Raw genomic sequence first — 22,041 nt, forward strand, 5'->3', positions numbered from 1 at the left:
AAAAACGTTGTTTTAGAAATATCAGCCAGCTGCACTGGGAAATAGCACCGTGCTTCAGTTAAGAACTGCCGTCCTTTTATAAAGCAGAAAATATGGACATTTGTATTTGAATTAGAAGGAGGGGAGAACATTATTCTTGCCTCTCCCCACTGGGTTGACAATACTGAAGGCGCATTCCAGATACAAGGATGGTTTCTGAAATCCAGCCAGAAGCTGGCAGAAACTTGTTTTACCTGACTTAATAGGATAGGTAGAAAAACACTCCAGTGGAGTAGAAGGTACGTAAAGCATAGCTGCCACCGTTGGCATTTTAAAGCAAGAGGTTCTGAAGGGTGTATTTGGTATGTATGCATCATGAGTGGTGGGTTGGGAAGCAGAAAGAGAGTTGGGTAGTCTTTAAGGCATCAGACTAGAAAGCAGGAGACGGTGAGTTCTAGTCCCGCCTTAGGCATGAAAGCGGCTGGGTGACTTTGGACCAATCACCAGGAGACGGTGAGTTCTAGTTTTGCCTTAGGCATGAAAGCTGGCTGGGTGATTTTGGGTCAATCACCAGGAGACGGTGAGTTCTAGTCCCGCCTTAGACATGAAAGCTGAGTTGGGTGACTTTGGGCCAACCACCAGGAGACGGTGAGTTCTAGTTTTGCCTTAGGCATGAAAGCAAGTTGGGTGACTTTGGGCCAATCACCAGAAGACGGTGAGTTCTAGTCCTGCCTTAGATATGAAAGCTGGGTTGGGTGACTTTGGGCCAATCACCAGGAGACATGAGTTCTAGTCCCGCCTTAGACATGAAAGCTGGCTGGGTGACTTTGGGCCAATCACCAGGAGACGGTGAGTTCTAGTTTTGCCTTAGGTGTGAAAGCTGGTTGGGTGACTTTGGCGAATCACCAGGAGACAATGAGTCCACTGCCTTAGGCATGAAAGCCAACTGGGTGACTTTGGGCCAATCACCAGAAGATGGTGAGTTCTAATCTTGCCTTAGGCATGAAAACCAGCTAGGTGGCTTTGGACCAATCCCTTTCTCTCATCCCAAATGACCTCACAGGATTGTTGTGGGGAAAATCGCAGGTGGAATGAGGCATGCTCTCTGCCTTGAGTTATTTATAAAAAATAATAAAGGTTGTATTATTTTTTTTAAAAAAAGGTCTAAATCTATAAAGAGAGGGGAGAATGTGCTTTAAAATTCATGCAGCAGGCATGCAATGTTGCCAACTATCACAAAAAGAAAAGCAGTACCCTGTCCATTTGTTTGCAATAACATCACCATGCCTCTGGCTATTGTAAAACAGATGGCTGTCCAGAGGCCTTTGCTTAAGATAAACCTCCCAAATAAATAAAAACAAACACATAAACACCACCATGTTGAAAGCATTGGGCTACGAGGTGCTCTTTGTATGATAAGGGTGAGAAAGAGAGGAAGACAGGTCAAAACTTGTGCAACTTAAACATGTGTTTACATTGCAATAAATGTCAAAATTAGGCTGCAAGTTGAGCTGTGCAGGTCTGAATTCCAAGCCAATTTTATGAATAGCTGGGAATACAGAAGCAATGCAAACCAGCTGTCAATCATTGAGCAAAGACAGTGGTGAGATTCAGCTGGTTCGCACTGGTTCGGCAGAACCGATAGCTAAATTTTGCTGAGTTCGGAGAACTGACTGAATGCACACTGCTTCCAGAAGTCCAGTCTAGGCCTCGGCGGCCTCCCAGGCCTAGAATGGTCTGCCAGAAGTGCATGGATGCCACTTCCAGAAGTCCAGTCTAGGCCTCAGTGGCCTGCAGGAGGCCTCCCAGGCCTAGAATGGTCCGCCGGAAGTGCATGGATGCCACTTCCAGATGTCCATTCTAGGCCTCAGACGTCTGGAGGAGGCCTCCCAGGCCTAGAACGGCCCGCCGGAAGTACGTGGATGCCACTTCCGAAACTCTTTTTTTTAAATAAAGATTTTATTGATTTTCTTTTGTATACATATGTTAATTTTTCAATCAACGAGTTTGTCTGGGATTAGTTATGCTAATACATATTCAGTTCCTAATCCTTCATTCTTTCCTCTAACCCAGTGGTTCTCAACCTTTTTAATGCTGCGACCCCCAACCGGTTGTAAGTCGAGGACTACTCAACCGGTCGTAAGTCGAGGACTTACTCAACTGGTGCAGCACCGTTTGCAGAATGGGACTTTTGGCGGGCTCATCAGGGCAGAGACAGCCTGGACAATTCCTATTGGCTTTTGAAAGCCAATAGAATTAGACTCTATTCAAGAGAGTCTATTCTATTGGCTTTCAAAAGCCAATAGAATAAAAGGGAGTAGCACAGCTGAGGAAAAGGGGAAAAAAATGGCGGACTGCGTTGTTTGGCGACCCCTGTGAAATGGTCGTTCGACCCCAAATGGGGTCCTGACCCACAGGTTGAGAACCACTGCTCTAACCCAACAATAAAATAGACCCCAAATTTGGTAGTAGTCCGTGTCTTCTTTATCTTTCAATCTCATAGTTAATCTGTTCATCTCTGCACATTCCAATATTTTCCTAATTATTTCTTCTTCTGATGGCAATTCTTCGTTCTTCCAGTATTGTGCGAAGATTATTCTCGCTGCTGTAGTGATGTGTAAAATTAAGAATAAACTCTGCTTATTAATCTTTTCAGGCATTATACCTAGTAAAAAAAAGTTCAGGTTTAAAATCAACATGTTCACCTAATATTTCTTCTAACCAGCCACTTCCAAAACTCTGTTCTAGCCATAAGAGAACCAGTTGTTCAGGTATTTCAATCCCACCACTGGGCAAAGGCCTTCCTCAAAGGAGGGAACTGCTATCTATAAAAGGTTTAAAAGATTACCAATCAATATTATAGATTATAAACTCTATAAAAGAATTTGTCTTTGTTCACCGATTTTGAGCTGGGACGTTGAACACTCGCATTCGCAAAATGTGGGGCTTTCTCTGTAACGATAAATGCTAATTAAATGTCAAATGCGGGGGGGGGGGACTGGGCTTTAGGAAAGGTGGAATTAATTATATAAACTTGTGTTCGTATTCCCCAGAAAGATGTTGTGCAAGATTAACGGTGGGGGTTGATGAGCTGTGGTGGTGCAGTGGTTTTAATGCAGCATTGCAGGCTAACTCTGCCGACTGCCAGCAGTTCGATCCTGGCCAGCTGAAGATTGATTCAGCCTTCCATCCTTCCAAGGTTGGTAAAAATGAGGACCCAGATTGTTGGGGGCAACAGGCTGACTCTGTAAAACACTTAGAGAGGGTTGTAAAGCATTGTGAAGCGGTATATAAGTCTAAGTGCTATTGCTATCATCTATCCATCTTACCTATCTATCTATCTATCTATCTATCTATCTATCCTATCTATCTATCTATCTATCTATCTATCTATCTATCTATCTATCATCCATCTATATCTATCATCTATCTATCTATTTATCTATCTATTATCAATCTATCCTATCTCTATCTATGTATCAATCTATCTATCCTATCCTACCTATCCTATATCTATCTATCTATCTATCTATCTATCTATCTATCTATCTATCTATCTATCTATCTATCTATCTATCTATCTCTTTCTATCTTTCCTATCTATTTATCTATCTATCCTATCCTATCCTATCTCTATCTATCTATCTATCCTATCTATCTATCTATCATCCATCTATATCTATCATCTATCTATCTATTTATCTATCTATTATCAATCTATCCTATCTCTATGTATCAATCTATCTATCTATCTATCTATCTATCCTATCTATCTATCTATCTATCTATCTATCTATCTATCTATCTCTTTCTATCTTTCCTATCTATTTATCTATCTATCCTATCCTATCCTATCTCTATCTATGTATCAATCTATCTATCCTATCCTATCCTATATCTATCTATCTATCTATCTACCCTATCCTATCCTATCCTATCCTATCCTATCCTATCCTATCCTATCTCTATCTATGTATCAATCTATCTATCCTATCCTATATCTATCTATCTATCTATCTATCTATCTATCTATCTATCTATCTATCTAACTATCTATCTATCTATCTATCTATCTATCTATCTATCTATCTATCTATCTATCAGAATGCAGTATGCAGGCTAACTCTCCATTCTATTACCAAGAGTTCAGTCCTGATGGGCTCAAGGTTGACTCAGTCTTCCATCCTTCCAAGGTCATTTTTTCCACAGTTAAGTGAATCACTACAGTTAGTAAATGCAATAGCCCTTAGACTTATATACCTCCTCACAGTGCTTTCCAGCCCTCTCTAAGCGGCTTACAAAGTCCCCCCAACAATCTGCCCCCCAACAATCTGGGTCCTCATTTAACCAACCTCGGAAGGATGGAAGGCTGAGTCAACCAGTTAGGTGAATTACATGGTTGTTAAATGAATCCGGCTTCCCCCAGTGACTTTGCTTGTTAGAAGCCAGCTGGGAAAGTTGCAAGTGGAGATCACGTGACCCCCAAGATGCTGCAAGAAAACAGATACTGCTGGCCAAATGGCCAAATTTTGATCCGATGATCCGTGGGGATACTGTGAAGGCTGTTAAGTGCAAGCAACGCTTGTAAGTCATTTTCTTTTTGAGTGCCGTTGCAACTTTGAACGGTTACTAAACGAATGGTTGTAATTCAGCCCAGGTTTTCGGGAGACACGCAGAAAACCTGGTCTGAATTTGAACAAGTAATCAGGGTCAGGGCTGGTTAATATTTGGAGGAGAAACGTCCTGGAGAGGCCAGGAAAAATTGGCTTAGGAGTTCACTTCCCCCCTGTCATTCAATAGTCTTCCTTTTTCTGATTAGGTCACCAGTCTTCAAAAGGCAGGTGGGACTTTGTCCTCTTGCAAGCCCTGCCTGATAGAGAATCATGACAAGGCATTTTATTTGGGTCATCTCAATGTCCCCTTTATGCCCGATCAGCAATTAAGGTAACGTCTCTCTGAGTCAAGCTCAGCTCTAGTTCTGTAGGTGGAGCTTTCTGGGCACTGATGGAAAAAGTTCAGCATTTTCAGGATTTTTTTTCCTGTCATTTCTTTCCATTCGAGCATTCAGCCCAGGGGTGGGATTCAGCCAATTCACACCGGTTTGGTAGCTAATTTTTGGTTGCCCAGGCCCAGAACCGACTTCCAGAAGTGGCATCCACACAGAGAACCGGTTGTTCACGTATTTGAATCCCACCACTGGTTCAGCCCTAGGATTTTCACTCAAGGTTTCCCTCCAAGTGCTTAAAATAGCAATAGCAATAGCACTTAGACCAGAGGTTGGCAATCTTGGCTCTTTTATGACTCGTGGACTTCAACTCCCAGAATTCTTGAACCAGCCTGGCTCAGCTTGGAAACCTCTCCCTTTCCCCTCAGCATGGCTGGCTCAGGAATTCTTGGAAACCTCTCCCTTTTCCCTCAGTGAGGCTGGCTCAGGAATTCTGGGAGTTGAAGTCCACGAGTCATAAAAGAGCCAAATTTGAAGACCCCTGGTTTAAATATTTAAATATTTTTTCCTCACGATCACGTGATCAAAATTCAGTCATTTAGGCAGGGCTAGGCAACCTTGGCTCTCTTATAATAATAATAATAATAATAATAATAATAATAATAATAATAATAATAATAATAGTAAAGTTGGAAGGGACCTTGGAGGTCATCTAGTCCAACCCCCTGCTCGGGCAGGAAACCCTACACCATTTCGGACAAATGGCTGTCCAGTCTCTTCGTAAAAACTTCCAGTGTTGGAGCATTTACTGCTTCTGGAGGCAGGTTGTTCCACTGATTAATTGTTCTCACTGTCAGGACGTTTCTCCTTAGTTCTAGGTTGCTTCTCTCCTTGATTAGTTTCCACCCATTGCTTCTTGTCCTGCCTTCAGGTGCTTTGGAGAATAGCTTAGTTGTGGACTTCAACTCCCAGAATTCCTGAGCCAGCATGGGGGAACTATGGTCCCCTCATGACTCGTGGACTTCAACTCCCAGAATTCCTGAGCCAGCATGGGGGAACTATGGTCCCCTCATGACTCATGGACTTCAACTCCCAGAATTCCTGAGCCAGCATGGCTCAGCTCTCCCTTTTCCCTTGAAGGGATTTTATTGTGCTTATGACTCAGCTTGGAAACCTCTCCCTTTCCCCTCAGCATGGCTGGCTCAGGAATTCTGGGAGTTGAAGTCTACAAGTCATAAAAGAGCCAAGGTTGCCTACCCCTGGCTTAGACGTATGCAGTTCATTTAGTGACGGCTCCAAATTACAACAGCACTGAAAAAAAAGACGAATTAGGACCGTTTTTCACACTTCACGTCTGTTGCAGCATCCCCATCATCACGTGATCACAATTCAGATGCTTGGCAACTGAGACTCATATTTATGACAGTCGCACTGTCCCAAGTCCCATGATCGCCTTTTGCAACCTTCTGAGAAGCAAAGTCAATGGGGAAGCCAGATTCGCTTAACAACCATGTTACTAACATAACTGCAGTGATTCACTTAACCACTGTGGCAAGAAAAGTTGTAAAATGAGGCAAAACTCACTTAACAACCATCTCGCTTAGCAACATCAATGTTGGTCTCAATGGTGGTTGTAACTCGAGGACTGTCTATGGTATATATTTTGACTGCCGTCTCCTTTACAGTCGAGGGAGGATACCCCCAGCAGCCTTTATGGCAAACAGGAGATCAAAATTGGGGTGACAACCTGTTACAGATTCCTCCAGGAAAAAATTAAGGTTTGTTCTCTGCATATCTATAACTAAGGATTTTATCTGAAATGTTATAGGGTTTCCTGCCTGAGCAGGGGGTTGGACTAGAAGACCTCCAAGTTCCCTTCCAACTCTATTATTACAATAGAACAGAACAGGGGTGTCAAACTGCCGGCCTGCAGACCGGATACGTCATGCCAAAACCAGGCACACCCCAGCTCTGGCAATGAGGAAAAAGTCGTGATACGTCGTAACATGTCACGTGACATTGTGAGTTTGACACCCCTGGAACAGAGAAGAGAAGAGAAGAGAAGAGAAGAGAAGAGAAGAGAAGAGAAGAGAAGAGAAGAGAAGAGAATATAGAATATAGAATATAGAATATAGAATATAGAATATAGAATGGAATAGAAGAGAAGAGAATATAGAATAGAATAGAACAGAACAGAATAGAATAGAATAGAATAGAATAGAATAGAATAGAATAGAATAGAATAGAATAGAATAGAATAGAATAGAATAGAATTATTATTGTTGTTGCTGTTGTTATTATAGGATAACGGTAGTGATGATAGCTCCACACACTCCAGATTTTCTCTGGAAGTCATCATTCTGACCCACGCTGAATGCAGCACATCTGCCCTATTTATTAGAGGCTTCAAGAAAGAGGCCACCTCTTTAAGAAATGCCCCCATGGAAATTAGTGTAACTGCCAAAGCAGAAGCAGCAAAAGAACATCTGGCTCCTTTAATGCGCAACAAAGATGCTGGTGACCATCTGGATGGGCCTTTTTCATGCCACTGCCCTGACAGAGGCCTTTTGAAATGCTCCTTTAAGAGAATTTAAGAGTTTCTCTAAAGGAAGGCTCCTTCACATCTAAAGAATCCATAATCACCAGAATTGGAAGGGACCTTGGAGGTCTTCTAGCCCAACCCCCTGCTCACACCCTATAGCATTTCAGACAAGTGGCTGTCCATGTGATGGAACACCCACAACTTCTGGAGGCAAGCGGTTCCACTAATTGCAGGCTGTCCTTGACTCAAGACCCTAAAAATTCTGTTGCTACAGGAGACAGTTGTTAAGTGAATTTTGCCCCATTTTACGACTTTTCTTGCCATGGTTGTTAAATGAATCGCTGGGGTTGTTAAGTGAGTAATAGGGTTGTTAAATGAATCTGGCTTCCCAAATAATTTTGCTTATCAGAAGGTCACCAAAGGGGATTATGTGACCCCGGGATACTGCAACAGTCGCAAAGATGAGTCAGTTGCCAAACGTCTGAATTTTGATCACGTGATCATGGAGGGTCATAAGTGTAAAAAATGGTCGTAAGTCCCTTTTTTTAGTGCCATTGTAACTTCAAATAGTTACTACATGAACTATTGTAAGTAAACCACCTGCAATTGTTCTCACTGGCTGGAAATTTCTCCTCAGTTCCAGGTTGCTTCTCTCTCCTTGATGACTTTCCATCCGTTGCTTCTTGTCCTGCTTTCAGGTGCTTTGGAGGATAGCTTGACTCCCTCTTTTTGGGGGCAGCCCCTGAGAGATTGGAACAGTGCTATCACATCACCCCTGGTCCTTCTTTTCATTAGCCTCTAGACCAGGGGTAGGCAACCTTGGCTCTTTTATGACTCGTGGACTTCAACTCCCAGAATTCCTGAGCCAGCCATGCTGAGGGGAAAGGGAGAGGTTTCAAAGCTGAGCCATGCTGGCTCAGGAATTCTGGGAGTTGAAGTCCACGAGTCATAAAAGAGCCAAGGTTGCCTATCCCTGGCCTAGACCTACCCAATTTCAGCAACCGTTCTTTATATGTTTTAGCTTCCAGATGGAAACCATCTCATACGTGCCTTGAAAAAAAGAAAATCAGAGAAGATTGTTACTGTGGGGATAGGTCACTGGGAAATGTTCTCAGGGTTAGGGTTGGCTTTGTGGGTTGCGTTGCAATAATCAATAAAAGTTACAATTTAACTCCAACCCAGGCCCAAGGATCTCCTTCTGGATTGCAACCTATAAAAGAAGTGGGACATCGGCAAGATGCATTTCCTAACTCCTTTGAATGGTGGGGCATTGTCAAAGGTGGACAGACAGTTTTACTAACCCCATAGCGGAACTCAGGTCCATATGAAATAAATACCTTCCTTGCCTTATAAAAAATCAAGTTAGAGTTTTTTCGGAGTACTAACTTCTGACTTCCTTTTCCTGCAACAGCACCCAAGTGACTCCAAAGGACACACAACGACTACTGGAGTAACACTACTGCACTACACCGAGGAATTTGTAATTGGCGAAGAGGGCGCAACTGTAAGGAGTAGCTGAAATCCACTGAGTCCGGAAGGGTGAGCATTTATGTAAAGCAGGGGTGAGAATCGATGGCCCCTTTATGACTTGTGGACTTCAACTCCCAGAATTCCTGAGCCAGCTATGCTCGGGAATTCTGGGAGTTGAAGTCCACAAGTCGTAAAGGGGCCATTGTTCCTCACCCCGGTGTAAAGTATGCAATTGGAGTTTCTTGTTTTTCTTCGAAGGCGTTAGGACCATTCAGGAACCAATAGAATAGAATAGAATAGAATAGAATAGAATAGAATAGAATAGAATAGAATAGAATAGAATAGAATAGAATAGAGTAGAATAGAATAGAGTAGAATAGAAAACAGATTGTAGAATAGAATAGAAAACAGATTGTAGAATAGAATAGAATAGAAAACAGATTGTAGAATAGAATAGAATAGAATAGAATAGAATAGAATAGAATAGAATAGAATAGAATAGAAAACAGATTGTAGAATAGAACAGAATAGAATAGAAAACAGAATGTAGAATAGAATAGAATAGAATGGAATAGAATAGAATAGAATAGAGTAGAGTAGATAGAAAACAGATTGTAGAATAGAATAGAAAACAGATTGTAGAATAGAATAGAATAGAATAGAAAACAGATTGTAGAATAGAATAGAATAGAATAGAAAACAGATTGTAGAATAGAACAGAATAGAATAGAAAACAGAATGTAGAATAGAACAGAATAGAATAGAAAACAGAATGTAGAATAGAATAGAATAGAATAGAATAAAATAGAATAGAATAGAGTAGAATAGAAAACAGATTGTAGAATAGAATAGAAAACAGATTGTAGAATAGAATAGAATAGAAAACAGATTGTAGAATAGAATAGAATAGAATAGAATAGAATAGAATAGAATAGAAAACAGATTGTAGAATAGAACAGAATAGAATAGAAAACAGAATGTAGAATAGAATAGAATAGAATGGAATAGAATAGAATAGAGTAGAGTAGAATAGAAAACAGATTGTAGAATAGAATAGAAAACAGATTGTAGAATAGAATAGAATAGAATAGAAAACAGATTGTAGAATAGAATAGAATAGAATAGAAAACAGATTGTAGAATAGAACAGAATAGAATAGAAAACAGAATGTAGAATAGAATAGAATAAAATAGAAAACAGATTGTAGAATAGAAAACAGATTGTAGAATAGAATAGAATAGAATAGAAAACAGATTGTAGAATAGAATAGAATAGAATAGAATAGAATAGAAAACAGATTGTAGAATAGAATAGAAAACAGATTGTAGAATAGAATAGAATAGAAAACAGATTGTAGAATAGAATAGAATAGAATAGAATAGAATAGAATAGAATAGAATAGAATAGAATAGAATAGAAAAACAGATTGTAGAATAGAACAGAATAGAATAGAAAACAGAATGTAGAATAGAATAGAATAGAATGGAATAGAATAGAATAGAATAGTAGAGTAGAATAGAAAACAGATTGTAGAATAGAATAGAATAGAATAGAATAGAATAGAATAGAATAGAATAGAATAGAATAGAATAGAAAACAGATTGTAGAATAGAACAGAATAGAATAGAAAACAGAATGTAGAATAGAATAGAATAGAAAACAGATTGTAGAATAGAAAACAGATTGTAGAATAGAATAGAATAGAATAGAAAACAGATTGTAGAATAGAATAGAATAGAATAGAATAGAATAGAAAACAGATTGTAGAATAGAATAGAAAACAGATTGTAGAATAGAATAGAATAGAAAACAGATTGTAGAATAGAATAGAATAGAATAGAATAGAATTGTAGAATAGAATAGAATAGAATAGAATAGAATAGAAAACAGATTGTAGAATAGAACAGAATAGAATAGAAAACAGAATGTAGAATAGAATAGAATAGAATGGAATAGAATAGAATAGAGTAGAGTAGAATAGAAAACAGATTGTAGAATAGAATAGAAAACAGATTGTAGAATAGAATAGAATAGAATAGAAAACAGATTGTAGAATAGAATAGAATAGAATAGAAAACAGATTGTAGAATAGAATAGAATAGAATAGAAAACAAATTGTAGAATAGAACAGAATAGAATAGAAAACAGAATGTAGAATAGAATAGAATAGAATAGAAAACAGATTGTAGAATAGAATAGAATAGAATAGAATAGAATAGAATAGAATAGAATAGAATAGAATAGAATAGAATAGAATAGAAAACAGATTGTAGAATAGAACAGAATAGAATAGAAAACAGAATGTAGAATAGAATAGAATAGAATAGAATAGAATAGAATAGAATAGAATAGAATAGAATAGAGTAGAATAGAATAGAAAACAGATTGTAGAATAGAATAGAATAGAATAGAATAGAATAGAATAGAATAGAATAGAATAGAATAGAATAGAATAGAATAGAATAGAACTTTGGAGGTCATCTAGTCCAACCCCTTGCCCAAGCAGGAGACCCTACACCATTTCTAACAAGTGACAGTCCAGCCTCTTCTTGAAAGCCTCCAGTGATGAAGCTCCCACAACTTCTGAAAGCAATCTGTTGCATTGGTCGATTGTTCTCACTGTCAGAAAATCTCTCCTTATTTTCAGGTTGAGTCTCTCCTTGATCAGTTTCCATCCTTTATTCCTTGTCTGGCCTTCAGGTGCTTTGGAGAATAGGTTAACCCCCTCCCCTCTGGGACAGCCCCGCAAATATTGGAAGACTGCTATCATGTCCCCCCTGGTCCTTCTCTTCACTAGACTAGCCATGCCCAGTTCCTGTAACCGTTCTTCATATATTTTAGTCTCCATCCCCCGATCATCTTTGTTGCTCTTCTCTGTACTTTTTCTAGAGTCTCGACATCTTTTCTGTAGCGTGTCGTTGTTGTTAGTTGCCAAGTCGTGTCCGACCCATCATGACCCCATGGACAATGTTCCTCCAGGTCTTCCTGTCCTCTACCATCTTCTGGAGTCCATTGAAGCTCACGCCTGCTGCTTCAGTGACTCCATCCAGCCATCTCATTCTCTGTCGTTCCCTTTTTCTCTTGCCCTCCATCTTTCCCAGCATTAGGCTCTTCTCCAGTGAGTCCTTCCTTCTCATTAGGTGGCCAAAGTGCTTGAGTTTCAACTTCAGGATCTGGCCTTCTAAAGAGCAGTTGGGGTTGATCTCCTCTAGGACTGACCGGTTGGATCGCCTTGCAGACCAGGGGACTCGCAGGAGTCTTCTCCAGCACCAGAGTTCAAAGGCCTCCATTCTTTGGTGCTCAGCCTTTCTTATGGTCCAACTTTCACAGCCATTCATTGCAACTTGGAAAACCATGGCCTTGACTATACACACCTTTGTTGGCAGGGTGATGTCTCTGCTTTTTAGTATGCTGTCTAGATTTGCCATAGCTTTCCTCCCCAGGAGCAAGTGTCTTTTAATTTTTTGGCTGCAGTGCCCATCTGTGGTGATCTTGGAGCCCAGGAAGATAGACCAAAATTGATTGCAGTATTCTAGGTGTGGCCTTACTAAGGCTTTATAGCAGTGGTTCTCAACCTTTTTAATGCCGCAATCCCCAGCCGGTCGTATGTCGAGGACTACTCAACCGGTCGTAAGTCGAGGACTACTCAACTGGTGCAGCACTGTTTGCAGAATGGGACTTTTGGTAGGCTCAGCAGGGCAGAGACAGCCTGGACAATTCCTATTGGCTTTTGAAAGCCAATAGAATTAGACTCTATTCAAGAGAGTCTATTTTATTGGCTTTCAAAAACCAATAGAATAAAAGGGAGTAGCACAGCTAAGGAAAAGGGGGAAAAAATGGCGGACTGCTTTGTTTGGCGACCCCCGTGAAATGGTCGTTCGATCCCAAATGGGGTCCCGACCCACAGGTTGAGAACCACTGCTTTATAGAGTGGTATTAGTACCTCACTTGATCTTGAGTGAATCCCTGTTAATGCAATTTAGGATTGTGTTGGGGTTTTTTTTTTGGCTCCTGCTGCACACTGTTGACTCATATTTAACTGATTGTCCACTAAAACTCCAAGATCCCTCTCACAGTTACTGGAAGGACTTATATTGCTTGCTCCCCACCATCCAGTCAGAGCTGAAGAAGCTTCTTGGATGAGAAGCGAAAAATAAAAAAGAAAAACAAGAAAATCCAGTTGCCTCCTGAGGAAAAAAACCATACCTGGATGACTGAGAATCTCCATAGATACACAACATTGTGTAATACACACTGTGGCTTTATTTGAGTGGGTCAAGATTCAGGTTAGTTATGATTGTAAGACGCCCACCGTTTACCCTGGATAAGAGAAGGGGCCAATCAATTTTACAAATAAACACGACTATCGGGCAAATATGTTGTATAGATAGTCCTCGACTTATGACTGCAATTTCTGTCATTAAACAAAGCCATTGTTCAGTGAGCCATGCCCAATTGTAAACCTATTTGCCACGGTTGTTAAGGAAATCACTGCCGCTAAGTGAATCACGCGGTCGTTAAACGAATACAGCTTGATGTTGGTGGTCGGAAGCTGGCTGAGAAAGTGGTGAAGGGCAATCACATGACCCTGGGATGCCACCATTACATGCCTGTTGCCAAGCGCCCAAATTTTGATCACATGACCATGGAGATGCTATCACGGTCATAAATGTGAGTACTGGTTTTAAGTCCCTTTTTTCTTAGTGCCGTTGTAACTTCGAACAGTTGCTAACTGAATGGTTGTGAGTTGTATTGGATGCCATTGGAAGCAAAAAGAAGTAGGGTTAGCCCCAAAGGGTCCCTGAGGGCTTCATGAGTTGTGGACTTCAATTCCCAGAATTCCTGAGCCATCCACGCTGAGGGGAAAGGAAGAGATTTCCAAACTGAGCCATGTTGGCTCAGGAATTCTGGGAGTTGAAGTCCACAAGTCATAAAAGAGCCAAGGCTCCCCACCCCTGGGCTAAGAGTTTCCAAACTTGGTATAGCTGGCTGAGGAATTCTGGGAACTGAAGTCCACCAGTCTTCAAGTTGCCTGGTTTAGGCTTAACTAATCTCCCCATCAGTTGGCTTGTATGATGAGGCATAGAGTCAAAGCCCTAGAGGGGCCTTACAGATATGGAGCCCCTCTAGGAATCCCATGATGATGATGAAGGTGATAGCTACTATGGTTCACTTCCCTAAAGTCATACGAAAGGAAGGAATAATATGGAAAGAAAGAGCTCAGAGAAGTTAAACATTTCCAAACTCCATCTATGGGGTCCTGACTACAACTCTGTGGTTTGGTTTAACTTAAAAAAAAAAAAGCAGCCATCTTTGTCACATCTGGACTGCCTGCATTGGGCAGGGCAATCTTATTTGTCTCGCTGGCTCAAATATACAGTATATATATATATATATATATATATATATATATATATATATATATATATATATATATATATATATATATTCCCCAGCTGTGGTTGTTAAACTCTAAAACATCAGCAATGAGAACAAAGAGCAGAAAGAGACGGTGGGGCGGGGGAGTTTTGAAACCCACGGACAAGTAGTCTTCGGCTTACGACCAGTGGCTTAGCAACCGTTGGAAGATCCAACCTGCCTGAAAAAGGGGATTTAAGACACCTGAATCAGAGGTTCTGAGAGTCCCCCCCCCCATCCCACCCATGGTCATGTGACTTCACTTTGAACACTCAGCAAAATGGCTGCAGTTATTTATTGGTTTGTTTATTTATTTGTTTATTTATTACATCTCTAAGCGGTGTATGGTAAACCTATACTTTACAGCCGTTTATGGCATCCCAAGGTCATCTGCCCATTTTTACAATGGTTTTGTTGAAGATTGCCAGCAATCTTTTGTTGAAGATTGCCAATTACAATAAAATTGTAAAATCTGGTCGGTTATGGTTAGGTGACCTTAACTTGAAGGCTAAATGTATGAATGCGTGAATCCAGATTTTCAAAGAAAAGTATGTGTAACATGGATGGATTCTTCCTAGCCTTCTAGCATCCAAGATTAGGACAAAAGTGGACAGGTGGAAAGTTTAGAGAGGGATGTCTAAATTTGCACGGCCGTCGGTCAAGGTTGACTGAGGATTAGAAGATCTCCAAGGGTTCTTCTCAGTTTTTGATACTCTCCAGTTGAACCATGTCTAATAAAGGAGAGGGCATCCTCTCTGTAGGAGAGAGACAATTTGGTCAACTGGTTAAGGTACCAGGCTAGGAAAAAGGAGAATATGAGTCCTAGTCCCTCCTTAAATGTGAAAGCTGGCTGAGTGACTTTGGATCAATCACCTGGAGACTGTGAGTTCTAGACTTGCCTTAGGCATCACAGTTTGGTGACTTTGGCCCAATCGCCAGGAGTTTGTGAGTTCTAGTCCTGCTTTGGGCATGAAACCCAGCTGGGTGACTTTGGGCCATTCAACCAGGAGACGGTGAGTTCTAGTACCACTTTAGGCATAAAAGCCAGCTGGGTGACTTTGGGCCATTCAACCAGGAGATGGTGAGTTCTAGTCCCACTTTAGGCATGAAAGCCAGCTGGGTGACTTTGGGCCATTCAATCAGGAGACGGTGAGTTCTAGTCCCACTTTAGGCATGAAAGACAGCTGGGTGACTTTGGGCCATTCAACCAGGAGACAGTGAGTTCTAGTCTCACTTTAGGCATGAAAGCTACCTGGGTGACTTTGGGCCATTCAACCAGGAGATGGTGAGTTCTAGTCCCACTTTAGGCATGAAAGCCGGCTGGGTGACTTGGGGCCGATCACTTTCTCAGCCTAATCTCACTACCTCACAAGGTTACTGTTGTGGGGAAAATAGAACGAAGAAGGGGCATAAGGTATGTTCTCCAGCTTATTTATAAAAACAATACAGGTGGGATAAAAATAAATAATTTTTTAAAAAACTGCCTTGTGCTTCTCAAACAAATATACCCTGTCTTGATAGCGACTGTGGTTTACCCTGAATGGGTGTATTTATGGTTTCCTACCAGATTTCATTTTTCTATGTAATTGAACGTTCTAACTTCTTTTTTTTTAAAAAAAAAAAAGATTCAGCAAGATCAGCTAATATATCGATGGCAAACAATACCGAAAATCGCCTTTACCTTTGTTTGATTAGGGCTCAACAACCTGTGGTTAAAAGCTTTATTTATTCAGAAATTGCCGTCATGAAATCTGGCTAAAGTCCATATCTTTGGACCAATACAGTGAGGAATGTGGAGGACAGTTTTATTGCCGCATATTGTGACATTTTTGATAGTTGGTCCAAAAAGGCATCTCTGCAATTTTCTGAAGCTTGCTCAAGAAACAAGTTAAATTTTTCCCTACAAGTGGATTCAATCTTTGGTTAATGTTTAACGTCGGAGATTAAGTGCCTCATGTAAGTGTCATTATACAAGCAGAAAGGACAATTCTGCACGCCAGAAATGACCTCTTTTTATTTTCTGCTACTGTCAGCCTTACCAGATGCATCGGACACTAAACCCAGCCAAATAAGCTAATTCTATTTTACTGTAAAGCTACATTAACAGAATCTCATGGTTTTGAAAGTACAGTTCTCCTGCCATCAATTTTACAGCCTGACAGCATGGCTGGCTGAAGAATTCTTGGAGTTGAAGTCCACACCTCGAGTGAGAAACTCTGAGCTGGGGGGGGGGGTACAGGTAGTCCTCGACTTACGATCACAACGGAGCCCCAAATTTTGTTGCTAAGCGAGACATTTATTCAGCGAGACATTCGTTAAGTGAATTTTGCCTCGTTTTGCGACCTTTCTTGCCACAGTTGTTAAGGGAATCTGGTTAATTTAGCAGAGGCTCAGCCAATCTCATTGTACACATATTGCACTTTGACAATAAAGGTTGATTTGACATGGTTGTTAAGTGAATCTGGATTCCCCATTGACTTTGCTTGTCAGAAGGTCGCAAAAGGGGATCACGTGACCCTGGGACACTGCAACCGTCATAAGTACATGCCAGTTGCCAAGTGTCAAAATTTTGATCAGGTGATCATGAGGATGCTGCAATAGTCGTAAGTAACTGGTCATAGGTTACTTTTTTCAGTGCCATAGTACCTTCAAACAGTCCCTAAATGAACTGTTTGAAGTCGAGGACCTCCTGTACTACTTGCAGAAATCCCTCGGCTTTGCAAGGTTGAGTCTGGTGGATGTTTGAAAAGTCCAGAGTCGACCACAAGTTGGAAGACCTTTGCAATAGCCTTCTCAAAATTGTTAATATTTTTGCGTCTTCTTGTTGCTTTTTCACAGGTTCGTCTCGGACCTGCTGAGTGGAACATGTCCAAACTCTTCTCCACCAGCCTCCGTTGCCGGTTGCCCGTCTTGCTCTTTGTCTTTCAAGGTGCCCTCCTCTTCATCTTTGTGCTCTTCACAACATACGACCGGCACACGGATGCTGCCCGCCAGCCTGCTGACGTTGACCCAGCTGATAACCAGCTCTATGTCTTGTTCTCTCTCTTCCAAGACATCCAGTTGATGTTGTTGGTTGGCCTCGGTTTGCTTCTGGCGTTTATGAAAGGCTACGGGGTCAGTGCTGTGGCCTACAACTTCCTGTTGTCCAACTTCTCTGTGCAGTGGGCTCTGATCGTGCAGGGGTTCATCTATCATTACCACGATGGAAAGATCCATCTAGGCCTCTACAACCTTCTGACTGCGGAGTTTGCCACTGTGACTGTCCTCATCTCTGCAGGGGCCATCTTGGGCCGAACCAGTCCCATCCAGCTTCTCCTCATGGGCTTCTTTGAGGTGCCCCTCTACGTAGCTTGTGAGTGGCTAATTATAAGCTACTTCCAAGCAGTGGACATTGGAGGAACTGTCACCGTCCATGTCTTTTCTTGCTACTTTGGTCTGGGGGCCTCCCTAGCTTTGTACCGGTCAGGACTCCAGACGAGACACCCCAAGGACACTCCCTCTTACATCTCTGATCTTCTGTCCTTGGTGGGCGCCATATTCCTTTGGGTCTTCTGGCCCAGTTTTGTTTCTGTTCTTGTCCATCCAGGTGATGCCCAACATAGGGCCGTGCTACACACCTGGATTACGCTCAGCGCTAGCGTCTTGACCACGTTTGCTATCTCCAGCCTTCTGGAGAAGAAGGGCAAAATCAGCATGGGCCACCTACAGAACGCCACCTTGGCTGGAGGGGTGGCCATCGGAACAGTAGCCGACATGGCCATCGGTCCAGGTGGGGCATTTCTCTTGGGGATCCTGTCATCTCTAGTCTGCATCCTTGGCTTCAAATATATGACCCCGTTCTTGGCCAACAAAGTCCATCTTCAAGACCAGTGTGGGATCCACAACCTTCATGGTCTTCCAGGCATCCTTGGAGCCCTAGCTGGGATCGTGGCCATTTTGATAGTCCCAGATGAAGCCTACGGACACCAGCTTTACCATGTCTTCCCCGCGCGGAGTCCACCGTTGCAAAATGCCACCGTGGAGACCACCTTCATTGGAGAAAGGCTGGGAAGGAGCACTTCAGAACAGGCTCTTTTTCAAGCTGTAGGCCTCGGCCTCTCGGTCGTTGTGTCCCTCGTAGGAGGCTATCTCACGGGCTTGCTTTTAAAACTCCCCTTCTTAGCCCAGCCTCCTGACCAATTCTGCTTTGACGATGAGCTTTATTTTCAAATCCAGAAGCCCCTTGAGAACGTGAATGTGGACCAAGCGGACGGAGACCTTCAGATGCCACTGAAGAGCAAAGCTTGATTGCCTTTTATTTATCCCTGCTGCAATAAAATTCCTCCATGTAGTACAATCAGTACAAGCTAGATTTCATGTAGGCCCCTCCCCTGTGGAGATTCCTCTGATCAATGATCGAGAAGATGGGATCTGCTAAATGTGGAGAGGGTTAGTTTGGAATCCGTGACCAAAAATCTCCCCTTACAAACGGGAAACTCGGCTTTTTATATCTCACTGCATATAGGTAACCCTTGACTTATGACCCGTCGCTTAGCAACTGCTCAAAGTTACAACACCCTCCTCAAAGGGACTCGTGACTCAGATTTAAAGTTTCAATCACCATGTTCCTCCCAGTCGTGTGACTCCATTTTGGGCACCAGGGAAAATGTCCCACGTTTAGGGTTATTTGCAGTGCCCTGACGTCATGTCACTTACCTACAATGTTTTTGCATTTACTTCCAATTTCCAGCAATAACCCTCATCCCCACCCCGTAGCTTACAATGGATTTGCTTAACGACTGTGGTATTTGCCTTATGACCCTCATGTTCCTTTCACAATTGCAGCAAAAAAGGTGGTCAGATTGGGCAGTCACATGACCCAGTGCTACTACTACCCCGTGTTTCCCCGAATATAAGAGCAAAAAATTAATTTTTGCTCCAAAAGGGCTTATTTTCCAGTTAAGGCTTATCTTCTGGAAAATAAGGTACTAAACGTATCCATCTGGCTCAGGGGTAGGCAGCCTTGGCTCTTTTATGACTTATGGACTTCAACTCCCAGAATTCCTGAGCCAGCATGGCTCAGCTTGGAAACCTCTCCCTTTCCCCTCAGCATGGTTGGCTCAGGAATTCTGGGAGTTGAAGTCCACGAGTCATAAAAGAGACAAGGTTGCCTACCCCTGGTGTGGCTGATGATCTTAACTGGGGCTTATTTTTGGGGTGGGGCTTATATTACAAGCATCTTGAAAAATCATGCTAGGCCTTCTTTTCCCGGTTAAGTCTTATTTTCAGGGAAACACAGTACTAGAGTTGTGTCGGGAACACCAAAGCACTTCCAGGTTGAAAAGATCGAACTGTGACATCACCATTGCACGAGGGATGACCAACTGGGGCCTCCTTTCACATCCCCGTCAGGTTGCCCAACAAAGTGGTACCCATTTACCTACTCGCTGTCACCCCTTTTCAAACTTCTGGGCCGGCAGGAGCTGGAATGTGTGACAGGAGCTCGCCCCATCCCTCAACCGGCTCTCAAACGCAGATCTGCTGATTATCAGACAAGTGTCCTAATCTTGTGAGCCACCACACTTCTTGAGCCACTTAATGACCGTAAGGACAGGCTGAATTATTGTTGTTAGTCGAGGACTTACCCCTATAGGCAGCTTTTCTGCCCACAAATGACCTCTAGTGTTTGGGAGAAAGAAGAAGGAACTAAGCTAGTCTAGAGAAAAGAAGGACTAGGGCTGACATGATAACAGTGTTCCAGTATTTGAGGGGCTGCCCCAAAGAAGAGGGGTCAACTTATTTTCCAAAGCACCAGAAAGCAAGACAAGGAGCAGTGGATGCAAATTAATCAAGGAGAGAAGCAACCTGGAATTAAGGAGAAACTTCTAAAAGTGAGGACAATTCACCAATGGAACAGCTTTGCCTTAAGAAGTTGTGAGTGCTCCATCACTGGAGGTTTTTAAGAAGAGACTGGACAGCTATTTGTCTGAAATGGTGTAGGGCAGGGGTAGGCAACCTTGACTCTTTTATGACTCTGGACTTCAACTCCCAGAATTCCTGAGGCAGCCATGCTGAGGGGGAAAGGGAGAGGTTTCCAAGCTAAGCCATGCTGGCTCAGGAATTCTGGGAGTTGAAGTCCATGAGTCATGAGGGGGCAAGTTTGAAGATCCCTGGTTTAAATATTTAAATATTTTTTCCTCACGGTCACGTGATCAAAATCCAGGCATTTGGGCAGGGCTAGGCAACCTTGACTCTTTTATGACTCGTAGACTTTAACTCCCAGAATTCCTGAGCCAGCCACGCTGAGGGGAAAGGGAGAGGTTTCCAAGCTGAGCCACGCTGGCTCAGGAATTCTGGGAGAAGTCCACCAGTCATAAAACAGCCAAGGTTTCCTACCCCTGGTATAGGGTCTCCTGCCTGAGTAGGGGGCTGGACTAGAAGACCTCCAAGGTCCCTTCCAGCTTTATTCTGCTTGAAATTGAAAGCAGAGAAGGGATGTTTTGAGCTCTGCAAAGGATTATCTTCTGTTTCCTGGTGGCAGAATTGAGGATTTAATTTAGCCGAGAATTCCATAGGGGTTTAATTAGGCGAGGAGCGGCCGCCGGGGGTGGCCTCAAACAGGCTGGAGATCACAGGAGGATCCACCACCACCCAGAATACCCTTCTTTTTGAGGAGACCACAGTAGCACCACACACTCTTTGTTTGGCAGGCAAAGGACGACGTAATTAGGCATTCGTGTGTGCAAACAGAGACCGCAGAACTTCACTCTGCATGACTCTAAGGATCTCTCTGCTGATCCTGGGGGGTGGGTGCAAGGGGGGGGGCTGACCTGTGTCCCAGCTCACTCCCCTTCCCAACAGTCCATTTAACAACCAAAGTTACAACGTGACTGAAAAAAGTGACCTAGGACCATTTTTTCACATTTAACGACCGTCACAGCATTCCCCCACGGTCACGGGACCAACATTCGAATGCTTGGCAACTGACTCGTATTTATGACGGTTGCAGCCCCGGGCGCAGGGGATCAACTTTTGCAACCTTTTTATCAGGAAAGCCAAGGGGGAAAGCTTGGCTTTTGACCGTGTTGCGGACTTAACAACAGCAGCGATTCCCTTAACAACGGAGTCAGGAAAGGTGACGAAAGAAGACAAATGTCACTTAACCAATGTTTCGCTTAACAACGGACATTTGGTGCTCAGGGGTGGTCGTAAGTGGAGGGCTACCTGGATGCAAAGCAGCCGACGCCTTTGTGGCGTTAAAATGAGGGTCGGTCTTGTTGGACAGTGGCAGCCAAAATTTTGGGAGCCTGGTGGTTTTGTAAAGGCTAACACCTTTCTAAAGTTGCGGAACTCTGCCGTAAAACAGGAGTGTCCGCAGTGTGATTAAAAAAAAAATATAGTCAAAGTGACAGCCGCAACTATGCGACTTAATCTCAAGATTTCTTTTTGGTTCAGCAGCTTTTGAGGCAGACCATCTTGTGATAGTTAGAGATGGAACTGTCGATAGGATAGGATAGGATAGGATAGGATAGGATAGGATAGGATGGGATGGGATGGGATGGGATGGGATGGGATGGGATGGGATGGGATAGATTGTAGAATAAACAAATTGTAGACTAGACTAGGATAGGATAGGATAATATAGACAGATTGTAGAATAAAAAATGTAGAATAGAACAGAATAAACAGATTGTAGAATAGAATAGAA

At 42.5% G+C, this 22,041-nt stretch overlaps 1 protein-coding gene across 4 annotated transcripts; it reads left to right on the plus strand.

Moving 5' to 3' along the window:
• The first annotated feature begins 374 nt into the window (after nucleotides 1-374).
• Nucleotides 375-18,690, plus strand: LOC120300649 (ammonium transporter Rh type A-like). 4 transcript variants are annotated; one of them, XM_039326947.1, is made up of 4 exons: nucleotides 453-492; nucleotides 3,033-3,178; nucleotides 8,878-9,005; nucleotides 17,193-18,690. In XM_039326947.1, exon 4 carries the CDS (start codon nucleotides 17,220-17,222, stop codon nucleotides 18,639-18,641), a length of 1,422 nt encoding a protein of 473 aa, XP_039182881.1. In that variant the 5' UTR covers nucleotides 453-492; nucleotides 3,033-3,178; nucleotides 8,878-9,005; nucleotides 17,193-17,219; the 3' UTR covers nucleotides 18,642-18,690. The 4 variants fall into 4 exon arrangements, with proteins under 4 accessions (XP_039182880.1, XP_039182881.1, XP_039182883.1 ...); XM_039326946.1 differs by lacking the exon at nucleotides 3,033-3,178 and having other exon boundaries at nucleotides 375-492; XM_039326949.1 differs by lacking the exons at nucleotides 453-492; nucleotides 3,033-3,178 and adding an exon at nucleotides 6,590-6,702.
• The last annotated feature ends 3,351 nt before the right edge of the window (nucleotides 18,691-22,041 follow it).

This window comes from Crotalus tigris, unplaced genomic scaffold, assembly GCF_016545835.1.
Source record: "Crotalus tigris isolate CLP2741 ecotype Arizona unplaced genomic scaffold, ASM1654583v1 scf7180000024347.1601321, whole genome shotgun sequence".
Classification (NCBI taxonomy): Eukaryota; Metazoa; Chordata; class Lepidosauria; order Squamata; family Viperidae; genus Crotalus; species Crotalus tigris.